Raw genomic sequence first — 17186 nt, 5'->3', positions numbered from 1 at the left:
TTGTCTCTTTCCCCCCAACCCCTACTTTCCCTCCCCCACCTCCCCCTCTCTCTCAGTCCCATCACCAAAGCATCATTTGTTCCCATCCACTGGCATCTGGTCGCATCAAGGTGAATAATCCCCAACGTGGGGGAGTGCATCAGGGTGGATACAGAAAGGCTCCCCCGCTACTCCCACATCTGCATTCCATGCCTCAGTTTCCCTGTGGAAAAATGTTTTCTTTCCCCCCTTCCCTGGGGCCAAGCTGGGTTCAGCACAAAGCGAACCTCCGCGCTATGATTCTGGGGGAGGAAAGCAGCATTACTCAGAGCCAGGATTGCTAATAATGCACTAAATATAGAGCTTTCCATCTCCAGGGTACTTTCTGAACTGGGAGAGATGAGACCTAACCCACTCCGGAGGCAGGAGCTGGGGCAGAGAGGCAGGGAGCAATGAAATGATGCTCCCTATGGCTGTCCATGCTGCGTCCCATCGCGGTGACGGCACACCAGCAGGGACTGGGATGCAGCTCAGCCCCTCCTGATGTCACCCAGGTTGATGGGCACGGGGACGGCAGGACGAGGCCCTGGGCAGTGAGGTTGGGGCTCCCGCAGTGTCTTGGTGATGCTGGGAAGAGGCTGCTTCTCCCACACACCCTGCAAGAGAATTGCATGCTGTGAGACAGAGTACCCGGGGACTCTACATTTCTATATGCTTATAAAAATGAAATGATCTTTAACATTGGAAGTGTTTTTAACCCAGAGCAGGATGTTTTCCCACGAGGCATTACTAATTATTTGTATTGCAGGCGCACCCACGCATCCCGGGAACAGAGCAGATGTCTGTGGTGCAGTATATTGCACAAAAGCAACACAATGGGGGAACTTCCAGCCCAAAATGCATTGCCCACCGAGTCAATAGAGACAGCTCAAAGCCACGGGTCCTTCCAACCCACTGTGCTCAGAAAGGCTCCTTATGGGGGCTGCAGGGAGGTTGGAGATGAGGTGACATTTGCAATGTGCCAGTGCAGTTGTTTAAACATGGCAGCACGGATGAGACACTGCAGGCAGAGGCAGGGAAGGGCTGGCACAGCTATGGGAGCTCGTGGTGACCACTGCGAGGAGAAAATCTTCAGCATCTCTCATGTATGGGGGTGGCTTTCTCAGGGATGCTGCCTGCAAGGGGCAACCTGCTGGGTTAAGATTGCTCCTAGGGCTGAGCCTGCAGGGCAGGATTCAGTTCCTATGTGATGTGCTGGGTTGAGTAGGGGCTGGGGGTGTGGGGGCTCAGCATGGGCTGGCTTTGGCTCCTTGCTCAGACAGAACCATCGTGGCCAGGCTGAGCTACAGGAAGCAGAAGGAGGGAGATCTGGAAACAAAGAGGTAAAGGTGAGTCATCAGCAGAAGGAGAAACGTATAATTTATGTTTTAGGATGAAATCCTTGTAGCGTGTCAAGCAAATCAGGCCAGAACTTAGAGCTTGCACCATAAAGTGCTCTGCATAAAGTGGAGGGGAGCAGAGAATCCCCCCACACATGACTGGAGAAGAACAGCATTGCTGCAGCATGCCAGATGGAAAACCACCAGCTTTCTGTGACCTCAAGGTTTAGGGGAGCAGTGAGAGCTTTGGGGCTGTGTGTGCTCTGAACCACCAAGGGAGCAGCAAGGGCTGCTCAGCTCCCTGTCCCATTGCTGTGCCAGCATCACCCCGCTGCCCTCTGTCCTGGCCTGCAGGATGGCACCAGGAACTGGTGGAGAAAGGCATCATTGGTGCTTTTAAATCTCAACTGATTTATGTCACCTCTGATGATGTTGTCACAACCACCATTTCTGGGCATGGTTTTTCTGTCCTCCTTGTTTTGCTGTGGATCTACTTTTGGAGATTGCACAGATGCAGCACACAACAAGCTTGATCTGCTGGGACCTGATGTGATTGGCCCAAATCCTGTAAATCCCCTCACGTTTCTCCTTGGCTCTCCATATCAACATGCTTCAACACTCTGGGTTGCTTAAAGAGGGCTGTAAATCACTTTATGCAAATGCAGATTCTCTAATTGCATCCTGCCATGCACACTATAGTGGAAATGCCAAGTCAGGGCCTGAGGCAGTGATTGAGCACCTGGTGGGAAAGCAGAGCCAACCCAGGAGAGCTCAGGTGTATTCAGTGCACTGAGTGACCAGAAGGGCTGGAGCCAGGATCCACCCCTGCCCAGACCTCATTTAAGGTTGGCAGGGGAGGTAAGGGTTTCTTGCTGTAGATTCCTGCATATCTGAGGCCTTCTGAAGGTAAGCAGCTTTTTTTCTTTTATTTCTTCACTCCTGAGTGTTGCAACTGAGCAAATTCTCACTTGGTGCAGCCTGGGATCTTACTGCTCTGTTGTCATTTCTACATTTTCCATCATGTATTCTTTTAATGCTGGTGCTGGGACTCTGCAGCAGCTCCCTGCCCTACATTTCTAGGTACCAGAGCCCCAACCCGTCTTATGGGCTCAGCCCAGCAGTGTTGCTGAGCTGCTTTCCCCCCAGGCCTGGATTTCTGCCATTTGCACATCAGCCTTTTGCTCTGGAAGCTCTACGTACCGGGAAGCGCACAGCTGAGGATTTGTTGCAGTGCACTGAGATGGGAGCAAAGTTGTAGAGGGATTTCAGCACGTCTCTGTTGAATGCATTCCAAGGGATGGAGGAGAACTGCTCTGGGACGGAGACCTGTGGGCACGTGCAGACCTCCTCGTCATTAAACCTGTGCAGGAGAGATGCCACGCTGAAACGCTGTAGAGATGTTCTGGTGAGCATCCCTCCCTGCCTTAAGCTTAATCTGGAAAGACTCCAAACTGCATATGGAAGACTTGGGGCCTGTCTGTGCGTAGGATAATCCCTACAAGGTCAGATCTCCCTGCAGGGCTGCTCAGTGCCTGCCTGGGATCACACGGTGTGCTTTACAGACCCCTTACACTGGGCCATGCAGCACAGCCCCAAACCCAGGTGGTTCCCCATTCCCAGGGGCTCACGCTGCCTCTAGCCTTAAAGCCTGGGCTTGGTGCCTGCTTTGGGGTAGGACTCCTTCCAGCCATGCCCTGTTCAACCAGCACTAAAAACCCCCATTCCCAGTTCTTTTTCCAATCTTGCACAGAAGGATCCCAGCAGTTTCCCTGCTTCAGTCACCCTGTACCTGTTGACGGTGTTGAAGTAGAGGTGCAGATAACCCGGATCCACGGCACTTTTGCAGAGCTCCAGTTGTGTTTGGGGGTAGTAGTGCACGTAGTTCACACACATCTCCTCCATGATGCCAAACCCACCCTGTGGCACAGACACCAAGAAACAACCCTTGTCCATGCAGCAGCTGTGCCGGGATCCAGCATGGCAATGCTGGAGCTACAGGGGATGCAGAAAGGGCAGAGGGGCTGCAGGGCACTGAGCTCAGACCTGTGTGCACTCACTGCCCTTTGTGCAAGGTCAGGCATTCAGGCCTGATTGCGTGCTTTACATTAAAACGCAGATTTCCTCTAAACCCTCTCCTATATTTAGCTTTGTGCCTGTTGATGGTACCTCTGACAGGCTCTTTTTATTTTCTTTTTGCTAGGAAAAAGAGAGAAATAACATGCTCTCAAAAAAAAAAAAAACCAAAAAAACCCCACTTCTCTTTAATTACAGTTAATCCCCGGTGGAACAGTTTGTGATGGGAATTAGAGTGACACATGTTACTTCTCAATTAGCACCTTAGCATCCCAGCTACAAGCAACATAGCCTTGGCTCATTTCTTTTCCAACCCTTTTGCACCCCCCCCCCCCTTCTTATTTCTGGTTCAGCCCAGTTTGCACTGATTTCAACTCCTCCATTGCCACACTCACCACGGTCACTTTGCTCCTGCCCTCTGTGTTGTAGGTACAGGTGGTGATGAGTTCGTCACCCTGTGAGGTTTCAACAGATGTGAGGGGGTGGGGAAATACAAAGCTTCCCCCCTCCCCAGACAACAAATACTGGCATGAGTGAATCCATAATGCAGCAGACCTCTTTGCTCTTTGGTGGTTCAGCCCCAATGCCCCTCAAGCACTTGCTACAATTGCACCTCCCTGGAAGATGCCCTTCAGCCATACCCCAAGAAACATTTCCTCCTTTCCTTAATTCCTCAGAATTTCTGCCCTTAACAGTGCACCTGGGCAACAGTTTGCATAGCCAGATTTGCACCCAACTTGGCTGCTCGTCCACCTGCAGGAGCCCAAGCACAGCACCATGGAGGGAGGAGCAGGGCTGGGGCTCTGAGCAGGGCAGCAGTGATGGAGCAGCAGAGAGAAGATGGAGTTCACTCACCGGAAAGACTGCGACCAACTCCTTCAGCATGCGGATCTCCTGAGTGGGAGGAGGAGAAATGTGTTGGAATTGCACCCACGGGTGGCACCGGCCCAACGCAGGGAGCAGGGTTGTACCTGGAAGTGTGGGCTGTAGTGCCCATCAGCATTCACCACCTGCTGCTCTCTGCCATCCCGTGACAGCACGGTCACCACTTTCCTCCCTGCCAGGTGAGTGTGGAGCTGGGAGGCGAAGATGCGGATCCCATCTTCAGGCAGTGCCTGGGGAAGGATGGCTCCAGTTCCGTCACTGACCCCACATCCATCCCATGCATTCCTACGTTGTGTGCTTGGGTTGGGTGCTGCCTGTGCTGAGATTTAGGGTTTTGGGACCCTACTAGTGAGCTCTTTGCAGAGGGGTGGGTTTTCAGCTTGCTGTTATATGCAACTAATGTGCAGCCATGCCTGAAGTCAGCAGGAGCCTGTGAGCAGCTTGCTTCCTTGCCCTTGTTAGTGGTTGCACCAATTACCTGTTTTGGGTAGGTCCTACAAACGTAACCACTAAAACCTGCCTGAGAGCAGGGTGAGCAGTTTGAAAACGTACTTGAGTGAGCTCTTGAGGAGCTCCAGAAAGCAGGGGCGATGTCAGGAGATTTGGAACTAGATGATCTTTAATATCCCTTCCAACACAAGCTGTTCTTTAGTTCCAGCCTAAGCCATTCTATGACTCTGTGATCCCTGCATTCCCATAGAGCAAAGCACCCAGCATGGCACAGCACAGCAGTATGACCTCCTAGATGAGAACAGCACTCGGGGGAGATGGAGCAGGTGGTTCCAGAGGAGAGCTGCCTTCCTGGGGAATTCAGTGCATCCCAACCAGCTGCTCACTGTGGATCACATGCAGGGGGCTTTCTTCCAGCACAACTCTATGGGAAAGGGCTCGGGGTGCGGGGCACTCACCTGCAGGGTGCATTTGTCAGTGCAGTACCCTGTGAGGATGAAGGTGGTCTCCCCGGGGGGCACGGCCATCACTGGTGTGTAGACCAAGCCCAGCTCCATGATGCCAGCATCGTGGGGACGCAGGTTGGCTGTGTAGTACAGGCGGATCCCTGAGGAATCGCGGCGCCCTGGCAGGAGAGAGGACAGAGCATCAGGCACAGCATGGGCTCAGGACTGAGAAATGATGCTCTGCTTGGCACAGGTGAAAGGAGAGGTGCTTGAGCTTCTTGCTCACAGCTTTCTCCATGCGTTCAAGGCTTGGTCACCAATTGCTCCCAACAGAGAGGTAAGCAGTGCCTGTAGGGAGCACAGAGCAGAAGGACAGATCTCAGGGTAATTTGGAGGCACTTATAGACGTGGGGATGTCAGTGGGAATGGTAGTGATGGGTCAGCAGTTGGACTTGATGATCTCAGTGGACTTTTCCAACCTTAATGATTCTATGATTAATTGATGGTCTCTAAAACACAGCTCTTGTTTGTTTTACTGGCATCTCCAAAAAAAAAAAAAAAAAAAAAGACCATGTTCTTACTAGGAACGTGGCAGGAGGGAAAATGCAAATTCCTCCTTGAGATGTGGGGCTGGGTGTGAGCCTCCAGTCTCTGGGTTGGAGCCCATCATGGCATGAGGATAACAAGGGAGACCCTACTGGTTAACACAGCAAAGATGAGAAGTTATGAAAGACGTGAGCTCCATATTTATAGATGTGTTTCTTCTCAAGTTGCTGAAGGTGCTATGGTTGATCTACAGTACATATGCTCTGGTGTCCTAAAAATACACTTGGGTAGTCAAGAAGTTACATGATTTTATGTAAATGAAGAAACTGGGTTGTTTGCAATCCTTTTTTTTTTTTTTTTTTTTTTTTTAATGTGTCTCCTGACAATGTTATTGAAGCAGGAATGCCACTAAAACAACATCCAAATTCCCCCATCCCTAGCCAGGCTGGTGCTGTCTCCCTGTTGACGTTGGTATCATGGTTGGCTCTGAGCTCAGATCCCCCATCACCACACTGTACAGAAGTTGGGGGGCATCCCATAGCAGCCCCCCTAAATAAAAGTGTTGAGCATCTTCTCTGCCCGCATGCTTGAGGGTGGATCTAGGCTCTGATGTCTGTTCCCTGACAATCCCTGGCACTAACCCAGCTCTCCCATGTCTCGCTGGGTATCGCCGTGCCCCCCACTCACCTTTGAATAACAGCGGATTGTGGTAGTGAACCTCAAGGCGCAAATATCTGGAGGAGCCCGGACCACCAAAGGCAAGCCCTGCTTCTTTGGGGTAGTAGAAAGCCTGGAAAGAGAGGGGGGGCATTAAGGGAGTGATGGGGTGGTTTTTATGGAAAATAAGCTGAAATGACCAAGGAGAGGAGTGTATGGGCATAATCCTGAGCCCTGCTGAGGGCTGGGGGACATCACTTGTGCCCTCTGTTGTGCTTGGTGTTGAGCTGCTCTTGCAACTAAAGACTTCTTGCCTTGAACATGTGATGGCATAATCGCTGAGGAGAGGGGAATCATACTGATTTGAGGAGCTGAGGAGGTGGGCTGAGGTGAGGAGGAAATGCAAAACGTATCCTGGAGGAGAATAAGAGTGCTAAGCTGAACCCAAATCCCAATTGGGGTTGGGGCAGCCCATGCAGGGATGCTCGTTCCCGTGAGAATGGGCCTGAAACAGTTGGGAGACGGCAGGAAAGGTCCCCAGGAGCGATGATGGATCCCAACTTGCACCCACCTGAGCTCCCATGGCCCATGCTGCAAGCACATGCCTGCAGTAGTTGAGCCGCTCTGGCTTCATCTTGGAGTCACACAGATCGTTGTAATGGGGGATGCTGTCAAATTCGGCTGCGCACTGGAAGATTTCCATGTGGTGGACCAGGGCTTCATTGCCTGCTGTGATCACTGGCTCATACTGCAAAATGGCATCCGAGGAGGAGGGAAGCACATTAGGATCATTTCTGAGAACCCATCCCTGGTCCTGGTTGTTTGTGCATGCTCCACACAGAGCCCACCATGGGTATGTACTATCGAGTATTACCGTGCCAGGGGATGCTCATGCTCTGGGCATGAGGGACCAAAGACCAAGAGCTCTTGGCTGGCTGTAGGACCAGTCCATCAGAGCTCCTGGAGAAACACCTTGTACCTTCCCTGCAGGAGGTCGCACTGGATGAACAATAGAGTTTGCTCTGCTTTGTGCTGACCAAGTCCTTTGCCAGTTTTGCTAGGCTGAAAGGGCTTCGGTTTTCCACAAAGAGGGTCCTGGCCCTACTGCCTGCAGCTTCAGGGCTCCATTCCTGGCCAGCAGCTGCTCTGGGCGCAAAGAGGTGGATTCAGGGTAGAAGGGCTGCTGAATGGCTCTGGCCAAAATCGCCAGCTGCAAAACTGATCTGCAGCAGCGGGAAGGTATCAGGAGTTACGCACTTTTTACTTACACACAGATGATTCATTTCACACCATCTGTTGGAGAGAAAATCCTCCTTCTAAGCTTTCCATTGCAGAGCCATCCTTCCCTTATAAATCCCTATGCTCTCGCTGCAGCTCGCGTCAGGCTTCCCTTCTGCTTGCTGGGTGCTCACCCCCCGCCGCCCCACCCCCCGGGGGGTGGGGAGGCCCAATTCTTTTGGTGTAAGGAATACGTTTGGGTCTGAAATTCTCCCAGTGGAAAGTCAGGGAAGTAGTGGGCTTTGCAGAGTACCTTAAAGGTATGTGAATGCAACTGCTCTGCCCCTTACCATGATAATATGGTGTTTGGCGAAGCTGTCTGGCAGCTCTGCAATGTAACACCAGTAGGTTGTCTCCTGGCTGGGAATAACAATATTGGGGGTCGTTATCTCCATGGTCTTCACATTGTCGGGCAGCTCAGGGATGGTGATGTTGGGCTTCAGCAGCTGCACTCTCTGCAGCCCTCTGTACATGGTAGAGATGTTGATGGCACGGAGAGAATGGACGGGGTTCTCCAGGATCCCATAGATAAGGTGCACGGTGCCATCCTGAAGCAAGAGCAAAGTTAGGTAATTTTGCATGCAGAGTGGTACTTGTGTGGATATTTGGTATTGATGCTGGAGGCATGAGTCCTTGGGTGAGCCAGGGGCAGCAGAAATGGAACACCTCCCCCAGGGCCTCCCTTTGTCCCAGCTCCTTCTAATGAGCTACACTGCCCAAAGTAGTTGTGGATGCTCCATCCTTGGAGACATCCAAGGCCAGATTGGCTGGAGGGTAAGCTTGTCCATGGCAGGGGATTGGATATGGATGTGGATGACATTTAAGATCTCTTCCAATCCAAGTTGTTCAATGATCTACAAGTGAACAGTGAGGGGCCCTGCTGAAAATGTTGCGGGCTGAGGAGGTGCTGCTGGACCCAGGGTCTGTTTGCTGCATCTTTGCTCAGCTCCTACTGCAGCCTCCTATTTGCCTCCCGCTGAGCAACATCTCAGTGTAACGCTTGGCTGCAGACTGCAAACCCAAGTGATGCAGGGAGGGATTTATATAGACCTAACACATGCTCAGCAGGAGCGGGTGATGCAAACAAGCTAAAATCTACACGTTATAGAGGTTTATAAGTGGTTGTAAACAGACTGTGCCAAACGTTGCTCGTGACATCTGTAGCTTCCTTTCTGCTCTAAGCAGCACAAACACCTGATGCTGCCCCACAAAACATAACAGCGGTGAGGTCGGAGGTTGGTGCTCTGCTTGATGCTATGGGGGTTGAGATGGGGCCGAGTGTGCTGCAGCAGGGAGAGGGTGATGCTGTACCTCTATAAGGTAGTCCTTGGGGTCGCAGGTGCTGAAAGCTCTTCTGAAGAGAAGGTAGAGTCCCTCGGGGGCCTTCTGAGCCCCGAGCAGCTGGTAGTCCTGCTGGGAGTCCATGTGCAGCTGCCCATGGGCATCACTCCAGGCATCCTGTGGGGGGAGAGCACCCAGTAAGAGGGGAGGCAACTGGTCTTATATGGCCCTAGGGCTCAGGGTGGGGACCTCCAGTGGTGTGCAAGGTCCCTCAGTGGGTCAGCCCTCTTTGGATCATCTCCTTTGAATCAGCCCTCTTTGGATCATCTCCTTTGAATCAGCCTTCTCTGGATCACCCTCCTTTGGCTCGCTCCTCTCTAACCTGGTTAATGGTGGTGATAAAGCCACACCGAGAAGCAAAGCACTATGGTGCTCCTATGCTGAAAGATTGAGGGTTGAGAGTACAAATCCTTCTGTAATTTGGATTTGAGCAGCGTTATTATTTCGATCTTTTGCGTCTCCTGTTGATGGCTTTTGTTTGCCAAGAAAAGGCCTCCAAGAAGTACCTCGCTGCAGCACTGTGAGTGGCACTGCTTCTCTTATCTTGGGGGAAGAAACAGAAGAAGGAGAATAAAGCATCTTGGCACCATTTCAGCCAAAAGTATAGAGTGGTATTTTGAGAACATATTGTCCTTAGAGGGGGAGAGTAAAATCAGCTCCATGAAGCTAGCTTGACATTTGTTTTCATGGGAGCATATTGTGCAAATTAATCTTGTAGTACATGGGGGGCAGAGCAAATTTGGATCTTTTAACAGCTGACATCCAGCAGAAAAGCTGCTGGGAGGGAGAACACCGGGGCTGGAGAGGTTATAGAAACCTCCTGGCAGGATGCTGTGTGGCACCAAGTGAAAGCCCAAATGCTGCATGGTGCTCATTCAGCGAGATTAGGAATTATTCTTTATGGTTTTTTAACACAGTGCTGTGAAATACTGTAGCACTCAGGTCATCCCACATCCTGAATGGTGGGTAATTAGCAGGAAAACAGCGCAGATAATCAGCCCTCCCTTTTATCCTTCCATTGCGCTGCAGATCACATCGCGGCTGATTGCAAAAGAATATGTTTTATGGCTAATTTCAAGCAAGCAGAGAGGTAAAATTTAACGTACTGGAAAGCCTCACATGCGGGAAAAAATATGAATTGCATTCTGTAGCAAAGCATAATTGCAACGTGACCGGGGTGGTTTGGGGATAGGGAGAACATAGGGTTAGTTACTGTAGCAGAAAGACCAACCACCCAAGAGCCTACAATGGGCAGCGTAGGAAAGGGCAGCGATCTGCAGCAGCAGAAACAAAGAGCAAAATTAGAAATGAGTTGTCTCCCTCCTATTCTGCTCCCTTCAGGATTTACGAGCTGCCCAAATACTTCTGCATGTTTAATTTCTGATAACGCCGCGCTGCTGGCAGTCAGCCGTCAGGTTGTGTTTTCCTGCGTCCTGTTGATCTTTGCTGTAGCTGCAGACGTGAGCTGCAGCCGGCTTATTGGCGCTGGCAGGAGCAGGCTTTCTGCTCGATAACTTTTGCACTTTCTCAAAGTCAGTAATGGGAGCTGCAGGTTAATTTTTAATGTTGCTGGCAGCAGCGCGCGATGAACCGAGCTGTGGGTGCCTCCTGCATGTGTGTGCGTGGCAGAGCTGCTCGGTGCAACCACCTGTTGGAGCTCCTGCGGATGCAGCAGACACCCAGAGCTTGGCTCTGTTAGCCATGCTGATGTGCTGTTGAATTTATCCCTTCCTCTTTGCATTTTCAGATCCTATACCAAGCTCATAGCATCAATGTCTGGATCAGAAACCCCGCAGCCCCTTTGCACCACCTTGACCTGGTCCCATGCCCTGTGCCCAATCCTCCAAACCCACTGTGGTGAGATTCACCCATCAGGCAGTGACCCCAAAACAGCCACAGAAACACACAACTCACCCCAAAATATGAACTGTGACCATCATTCCAGAGCACGGCCAGGTCTGCGTTCTCAAACTCACCCCGGTCTGACATCCCAAAGAGGAGCCCAAACTTGAGCTTCCTGATGAGGATCTGGAAATATACGGCTTGCTCGGGGTAGCTGACGTTCCATGAGAGCTCCAGCAGCCCCTGGGGATCGAGGGGCACCTTGTAGGGGAAATAAGTGCCACGGGGAACCAAGCCCTGCAAGGCCACCACCAGGATGACCAGGAACACAGCCACCATGGTGAAGTACATGGACGCCAGCTCCCGCAGCCTGAAGCTGGGGCAGGGACACGGCGTGCTGCCATGGGTCTGCATGCTGGGCAGGATGGCACCCACCCTCCTGGCTTTTGCCATTTATGTGCTGGCCCTCCTGGGTGAGCTGGGTAAGTGCTGTCCTTTAATTGCATTTGGTTGTGGGGAAATTGGATTGTGATATTGACCCCCCCAATAGACTCCCGCCCCCCACCTCCTGGCCAAACACTTGTCATTCTCTGCCTCCCTCTAATTGGCCCTAATTGCACATGGACATTATCAATAGCAATTGAACTCGACTGGGCTGATGTTATTCACTCCTAAATCATCCTTAGTGGCTGAGAAGTGCTGCTCACTTGCAGGCTGCTCCCTGCAGGAACACGCTCTGCTTCCACCCCAGCGTGGCTCTATCTTTGTTGCTTCTTTGCTTAAAGATACTTTTTGTGCCCCATTTCTTGCTTCTCCTTAGGTTATTAATTTTTCCACATGAACCCCCTCAAGCTCTCAGATCCACACACACACTGCCTTGATTTGGACTCAGAGCTTGTGGCCCTGTTCTATCGAGGCTGGCTCCTACAACCAGCGATGCTCTCAGTGCTGCTCAGGATCCCCTCCATCCCCTCGCAGCTCAGGTTTCACTCATGCTCTTCACAGCAAAGTCAATTGGGCAGCTCTGCATTTCCAAGCTACGAAGGGAAACAGGTCAAACTCAGTCCCCAGGTGTTTTAATGAATCATCAGTGTGTGCCCATCGGTCACACTTGGTGATGTTTTACACAACTGTGACACAGGAGGAGAGGAGCAGCCAGGGGCTGCATCCCCCCGGTGGCACAGCTCAACTCAGCTCAGCTGCACGCTACAGTTGGAAGCAGCATCCCCACTGTGCTCGAAGCTCCTGGACTCAGTCCTGGACGTGCTGTGCTCTGAGATCCTCAGCAGAAAGCATCAGATGGATGCTCCTCTTGTGCCAGCCCTGGCTCCTCGGGTGGATGTCTGGCTGTGAGAACAGATCGGTGCCTTGCCCCGTTTCTAACCTCCAAGCACAGCCTCATTGGCTTCATCTCCCATCTTGGCTTTGTTTCCTAATTCTAAGGGGAAAGAAGCTGAGCTGTCAGCACGGCAGGAAGAAAAATGATCCTTGGCGGGGGGTGGGATGGGGTCTTTAGCTAACAAGTTCTATTGGAGATGAAACTCCAGGCTGCTGGCAAGTGGAGCGCCTGAGCCTTCCTGTACAGAAGGAATTTGCAGTGGAACAGGCAGGCAGGTCAGCTTGAAAACAGCTGAACTTTGGAGATAAGCAGTGAGAATTTACTTAAAGAGAAGGAAAAACATGTATATATAATACGTATATATCTCTCCCTTCTTTAGTTTCTCACAGGTTGCTGCCCGTAAATCCAGACAGAGAGCAAGGATTCAGCCTTCTGTGTCTTGCTCTGGGGGATATTTTAAGACTCAAGCTAGAGGTAGCAATGCCATTTTGCTGAGTCTGGCACCCAGACTGCTTGGGGCAATCTCAGAGCAACTCCCACATGTCAGTCGGTGAGAGGGGCACTGGAGGGCTGCATGTTCAGCCCCTGTCCTCAAAGCAGAGCACAGAGAGAGCAGCTTTCCTCCAGTGATGAGCTCTTGCTGGAACTCACACAGCACTGTTGCATTGATACTAGCATGGCAGTATCCTGTATCCTCCACAGAGCTCCTCTATTCTTCTCCATCCACCCCAGCAAGAAGAACTAAGAGAGCAGTACTGCACAGAGGATACCTGCACAGTGCCTTGAGCCCCTGGAGGAGAGTTCTTTTTAATGGACAGTCCCTTAGACACCAGCTCGGCCATGCTAGGTGCTGTCTGAACCCAGCAGCAGCTCTGCTTACAGGTAAGCAGGCTTAAGCACAACTGATGCGCTGAATTAAGGATTGAAGCAGGCAGCACCCCTCCGAGCTATAATCCATTGCCTTGCTAACACGGATGTAAATTCGATTAGGGAGAGGGAGGGCACAGAGGGACGGCTGCTGTCTGCTCCTGCTGTGCTGGGCTGCAGCACGCACACAGCATCCCGTGCCCCGGGGCTCTGTCCATGGCCAGATCCTGCCCTGTGCCATTGCCCTGATCAGATTTCCTGGGTGTTGATGAGGTTAAGCAGCCTCTGACTCAGGCTGGCTCTGATGGGGTGGCAGAGAGGTCTGGCATATAGGAGAGATGCTCACAGGGGTGAGGAGGGTCCCACGGATTTCTGCTTGATTCCCCTCTCTGGACAGACCCACCTCTTGCCCTTGGGTTTGTGTCATACCGTTGCCAGAGACAGTCATTATTTAACTCAACAGCTAACGTGGGTGCTGGCCGAGGCAAGATGTTCAGAGGAGCCCATAACCCATCAGCAGTGGGTGGGAAAAGGCATTTCCTCCTCCTGGTGCCTGTCTGTGTCCTACAGCATGAGGGCTGCAAATGAGAGCATCACCTTTGCAGAGCCTCTGCTCTTCCCAGCTTTTCCTGCCTTCCCCTAAGGTGTTTCCCTATTTTTCTCTATTTTTAATTTTTTATTTTCCTCAGGACCAAATGTACTCCCTCTTGCACCACTGGAGGAATCTCCCCAGACTGGAGGCAGAAATGAACCTCAGCTTCGTGGCTCCTGTTGGAGGATCTTGAGCAGCTTGGGTGAACACCTGCAGCCCTTTGCAGCATGAAAGGTGAGGAGGGTGAGTTGCAACGAGCACCGCGGCACGGCGATGGGGTGATGTGGGAGCAGGGACAGGCCACAGCTAGCAAAAAAGAGCAGCATTTCCCCTTGGGATGTGGGTGGGCAGCCAGGTCCCTGCACCAGAGAGACATTCCATCCCTGCTGCTCCCCACTGCCACAGCTGAGCCACCTAATGAAATCCTACTTGCCTGTGCATGCTATATTAGGGTTACCATGGATATGGTGCCACAAACACTGGGCTGTGGCTTTGTTATATAAACAGGAGAGATTGCCACAAATACCCAAAATATCTGAGAAGGACAGGAAGAGACAAAAGCATTTGCAGGGTTTGTTTATACAGGGCTGTGCGATGCGGTGGATGGTGCCAGTGGGAGGTGGGAGAGATTTGAGCCGGATCTGAGAACTGGAGCATAACCGAACTGACATCATGGTGGTCCCAGGCTCCGTGGCTCTTGGAGGTTCCCTCATGTGCTCCCTGCAGACCATGGTGTGAATTGTGCCTTTCTCCAGGCTCAAGCATGTCTGAGCTGAGTGCCATGCAGCCCTATTGCTGCCTTATGGGATGGGATTCTGCTGCCTGCAGATGGAGGGGAACGGGGCCGGTGATGCTGGAGACCTGCACTCAGCTGCTGGAGCTCTCCTCACCCAGCAAGGCTGAGCCATGCCAGGTACAGCGAGTCCCTTTGTGCAGTTGGAGAAATTGTGTAATTCAGAGCAAAAACGGCTCTAGAAATGGAGGTGGAATGTAAGGGAGATAGAGACATCACAGTGGCTAAAATTGTATTGCACTCCCACTCCCCTGCCAATAAAAGTACCATAAATAAAGTGGCTTTGCAATACCCTTCTCCACGCATTGTAACACAGATTCACATGTCCCTGCAAAAGATGCTCCAGGCAGGATCAGACGAGTTTCCATTCTCCATCCTTGGTCCTCTCCTGTGGTCACCTCATAGCCTTCCAGCTCCTTTCCCTGAAGCCCCAAAGCCCTTCTGCATGGCTCTGCTCCCTGCTGCCAGCTCTCCTCACAGCTTTTCCCATAGCCATTGATATCTGTAACAGGAGAGTTAGCAGAAGGTATAATAAAGGGTAGATTAGTGGATAAATATTAAATACATGAATAATTCAACGGGGCTCCACTACAGATTTGTCCTACATGACTTTAGCTGTATCCAGCTTTGGTTCTGCTTGGTGGCCACGTAATCCAAGGGTCAAATGGAGCCACGTTTGGAAGGAAGTTGTCACTCATGTCACAGGCTTGAGCCTGCTCCTCCCTGATGGCAGCACATTGTGAGTAGTACCTTGGGGAAGGAGGAGGGGAAAAATGCCTGGTTCAGATGCTGAATGATGCAGATCATGTGATATTCCTGGGCAGTTTGATCCCAAACCCTGAGGCAGGTATGAGGATGCAGTGTGGATGCAGGAGGGCACTTACGCTGTGCATACACCAATGGAGGCATTGGGGGGAAGCAGCTGCTTATGTGTGCACCTTACTTAAAGCCTACAAATGGTTTGGCTCCTGGCTGCTGCTGCTCTGTTTATCCCACAGCCTTGGCAGGCACAGGACCCCTTCCAAACGGCAAGGAGAGCCAATGCAAGTTGTCACTGGCCTGTGGCCAGCTCTTGAGGCTTGCGACTGGCTCCCATGCTGCAGCTCCTCATTAGCACTTCCCTTCTGCAAAAATGTCTGTTGCAAAGTCTGCGGGATTCCAGCTCTTTGCACCCTGTTCTCGTTCAGCCCCTGGCACGGCGAGGCTGTGCTCACAACAGGCTGCAGAAATACGTCATGAAAACCTTTCTCTCCTTTGCAGGTTCGATAGCTGATCTTTGCAGGGCTGCTTTTAGAGAAACGGATCTGGTGTTCGAGTTCCACCAAATAAGATCTATACTTGCTGAAGGCAGCTCAAGTATTCACTAAGTCCTTGCTGTAACATTGCTTTTCCTTGCTGCTGTCCTGGGTTCAGATCAGTGAAGAATCGCTTTGATATATTCATTATAAAAGCACTTGGGAAGAAAGGAGGCTGTTTATTTCCATGCTGGGATACGAGCACAGAAACTGAAATGAATGGCCCAAAAACGAGCCTCTATCTTTCACGTTTCCAAACAAAGATGCAGTGATAAATTGCTAGACAATGACGTTTGACCCATAAAAGTAATAAAAAGCTAAAATTGTGTTTTCTTGGCATAGCTTTCCAATATATACTGCGCAAAGTCCAAGCAACCTTGAAGCAGAGCTGAAAAGGAACCATGGTATGGACTGCTCAATGCTAACCAGCGAGGTCTGTGATAATTAAACAGTGATGGTCTGAAGTGGACCTTCCAAAGCTGAACTATTTGTTGTCCCCTTGCTTTCATTTCTCACTGTCAGACTTGTGCTCAGATCCCTGCTCAGGAGTTTGAACTGCATGCGAAGTGTGCTGAAATTACTGGCGGTAATTAGCTTATTTAGGGAGCAATTAATTAAACACAACTGTTTCCCTCTCTATAGATTAAAAGAGTGCTATAAGAGACAGTATCTTAAAAAGAGCAGGTGTGCTGTGAGAGGACCAGAGACCGATTGTTCCATCAGTTGAGGAGGACAGGACAAGCAGCAGAGGGCCAAAAGGAAACACGAAGTTCAGTGTTAGGGACAGCAGCGACAACAGCCCCGGGGGGAGCCCACCTGCCTGAGGACTGGCTCCAAGCAACAGCTTTTCTCTGTTACCAAATGCTTTTGTTTTCGGCTTTGGGACACAAGAACCTTTTCCCTCTCCACTCTTTGATGGCCACTCGGATGAGGATGTAGTTCTGTGCCACCTCTGCTCGTGCAGAGAGCGGTGTGCTCAGAGCTGCAGCGCCGGGGGGAGGGGATTTGAGGATGGGGCTCCCCGAGTCGCTGGGGTGGTGCTGGGAAGGGAAACGGGAGAGAGCGGCTCTTACCAAAACCTCAGCGTTAACTCCTGGTGAATGGCGCGTGGGACAAAGCCGTGTAACGTGTGAGAAGCCACGGGGTGCTTGTGGGGCTAAGTGGGGAGCACGGGGGGGGCAGAGGGATTGATCCTGATGCTTTCCCCTTGCTGGGTATAGAGGGGTTAGGATGTGCCAGCACTGGGATGGAAGATCCGTGCGGGACCACCGCGCTCTGTGCGGAGACATCAAGCTCTGCAGGGGGGTTCCCGTCTCTATGCACCTAGGACTTCCACCCCTCTGTATCCAACCCCCCTCCCCCCGCAGCGAGGTGAGGAGGAGAAGGTAGAGGAGGACCCGGAGGCGGCGGCGGCGTGCGGTGAA

The 17186-nt window shown here is 51.6% G+C and overlaps 1 protein-coding gene across 1 annotated transcript; it reads right to left on the bottom strand.

Moving 5' to 3' along the window:
- Positions 1-105: 105 nt before the first annotated feature.
- Positions 106-11329, bottom strand: DBH (dopamine beta-hydroxylase). The gene is made up of 12 exons (XM_042830814.1): positions 10949-11329; positions 9005-9151; positions 7984-8241; positions 6987-7163; positions 6446-6548; positions 5225-5391; positions 4403-4546; positions 4287-4325; positions 3827-3886; positions 3148-3275; positions 2559-2718; positions 106-635 (listed from the first exon to the last, which is right to left on the bottom strand). Exons 1-12 carry the CDS (start codon positions 11327-11329, stop codon positions 510-512), a joined length of 1890 nt encoding a protein of 629 aa, XP_042686748.1. The 3' UTR covers positions 106-509.
- Between the last annotated feature and the right edge of the window lie 5857 nt (positions 11330-17186).

This window comes from Centrocercus urophasianus, unplaced genomic scaffold, assembly GCF_019232065.1.
Source record: "Centrocercus urophasianus isolate 14NV4802_14NV808 unplaced genomic scaffold, USGS_Curo_1.0 seq_34, whole genome shotgun sequence".
Taxonomy (NCBI): Eukaryota; Metazoa; Chordata; class Aves; order Galliformes; family Phasianidae; genus Centrocercus; species Centrocercus urophasianus.
This window is presented reverse-complemented; position numbering and strand designations above follow the sequence as displayed.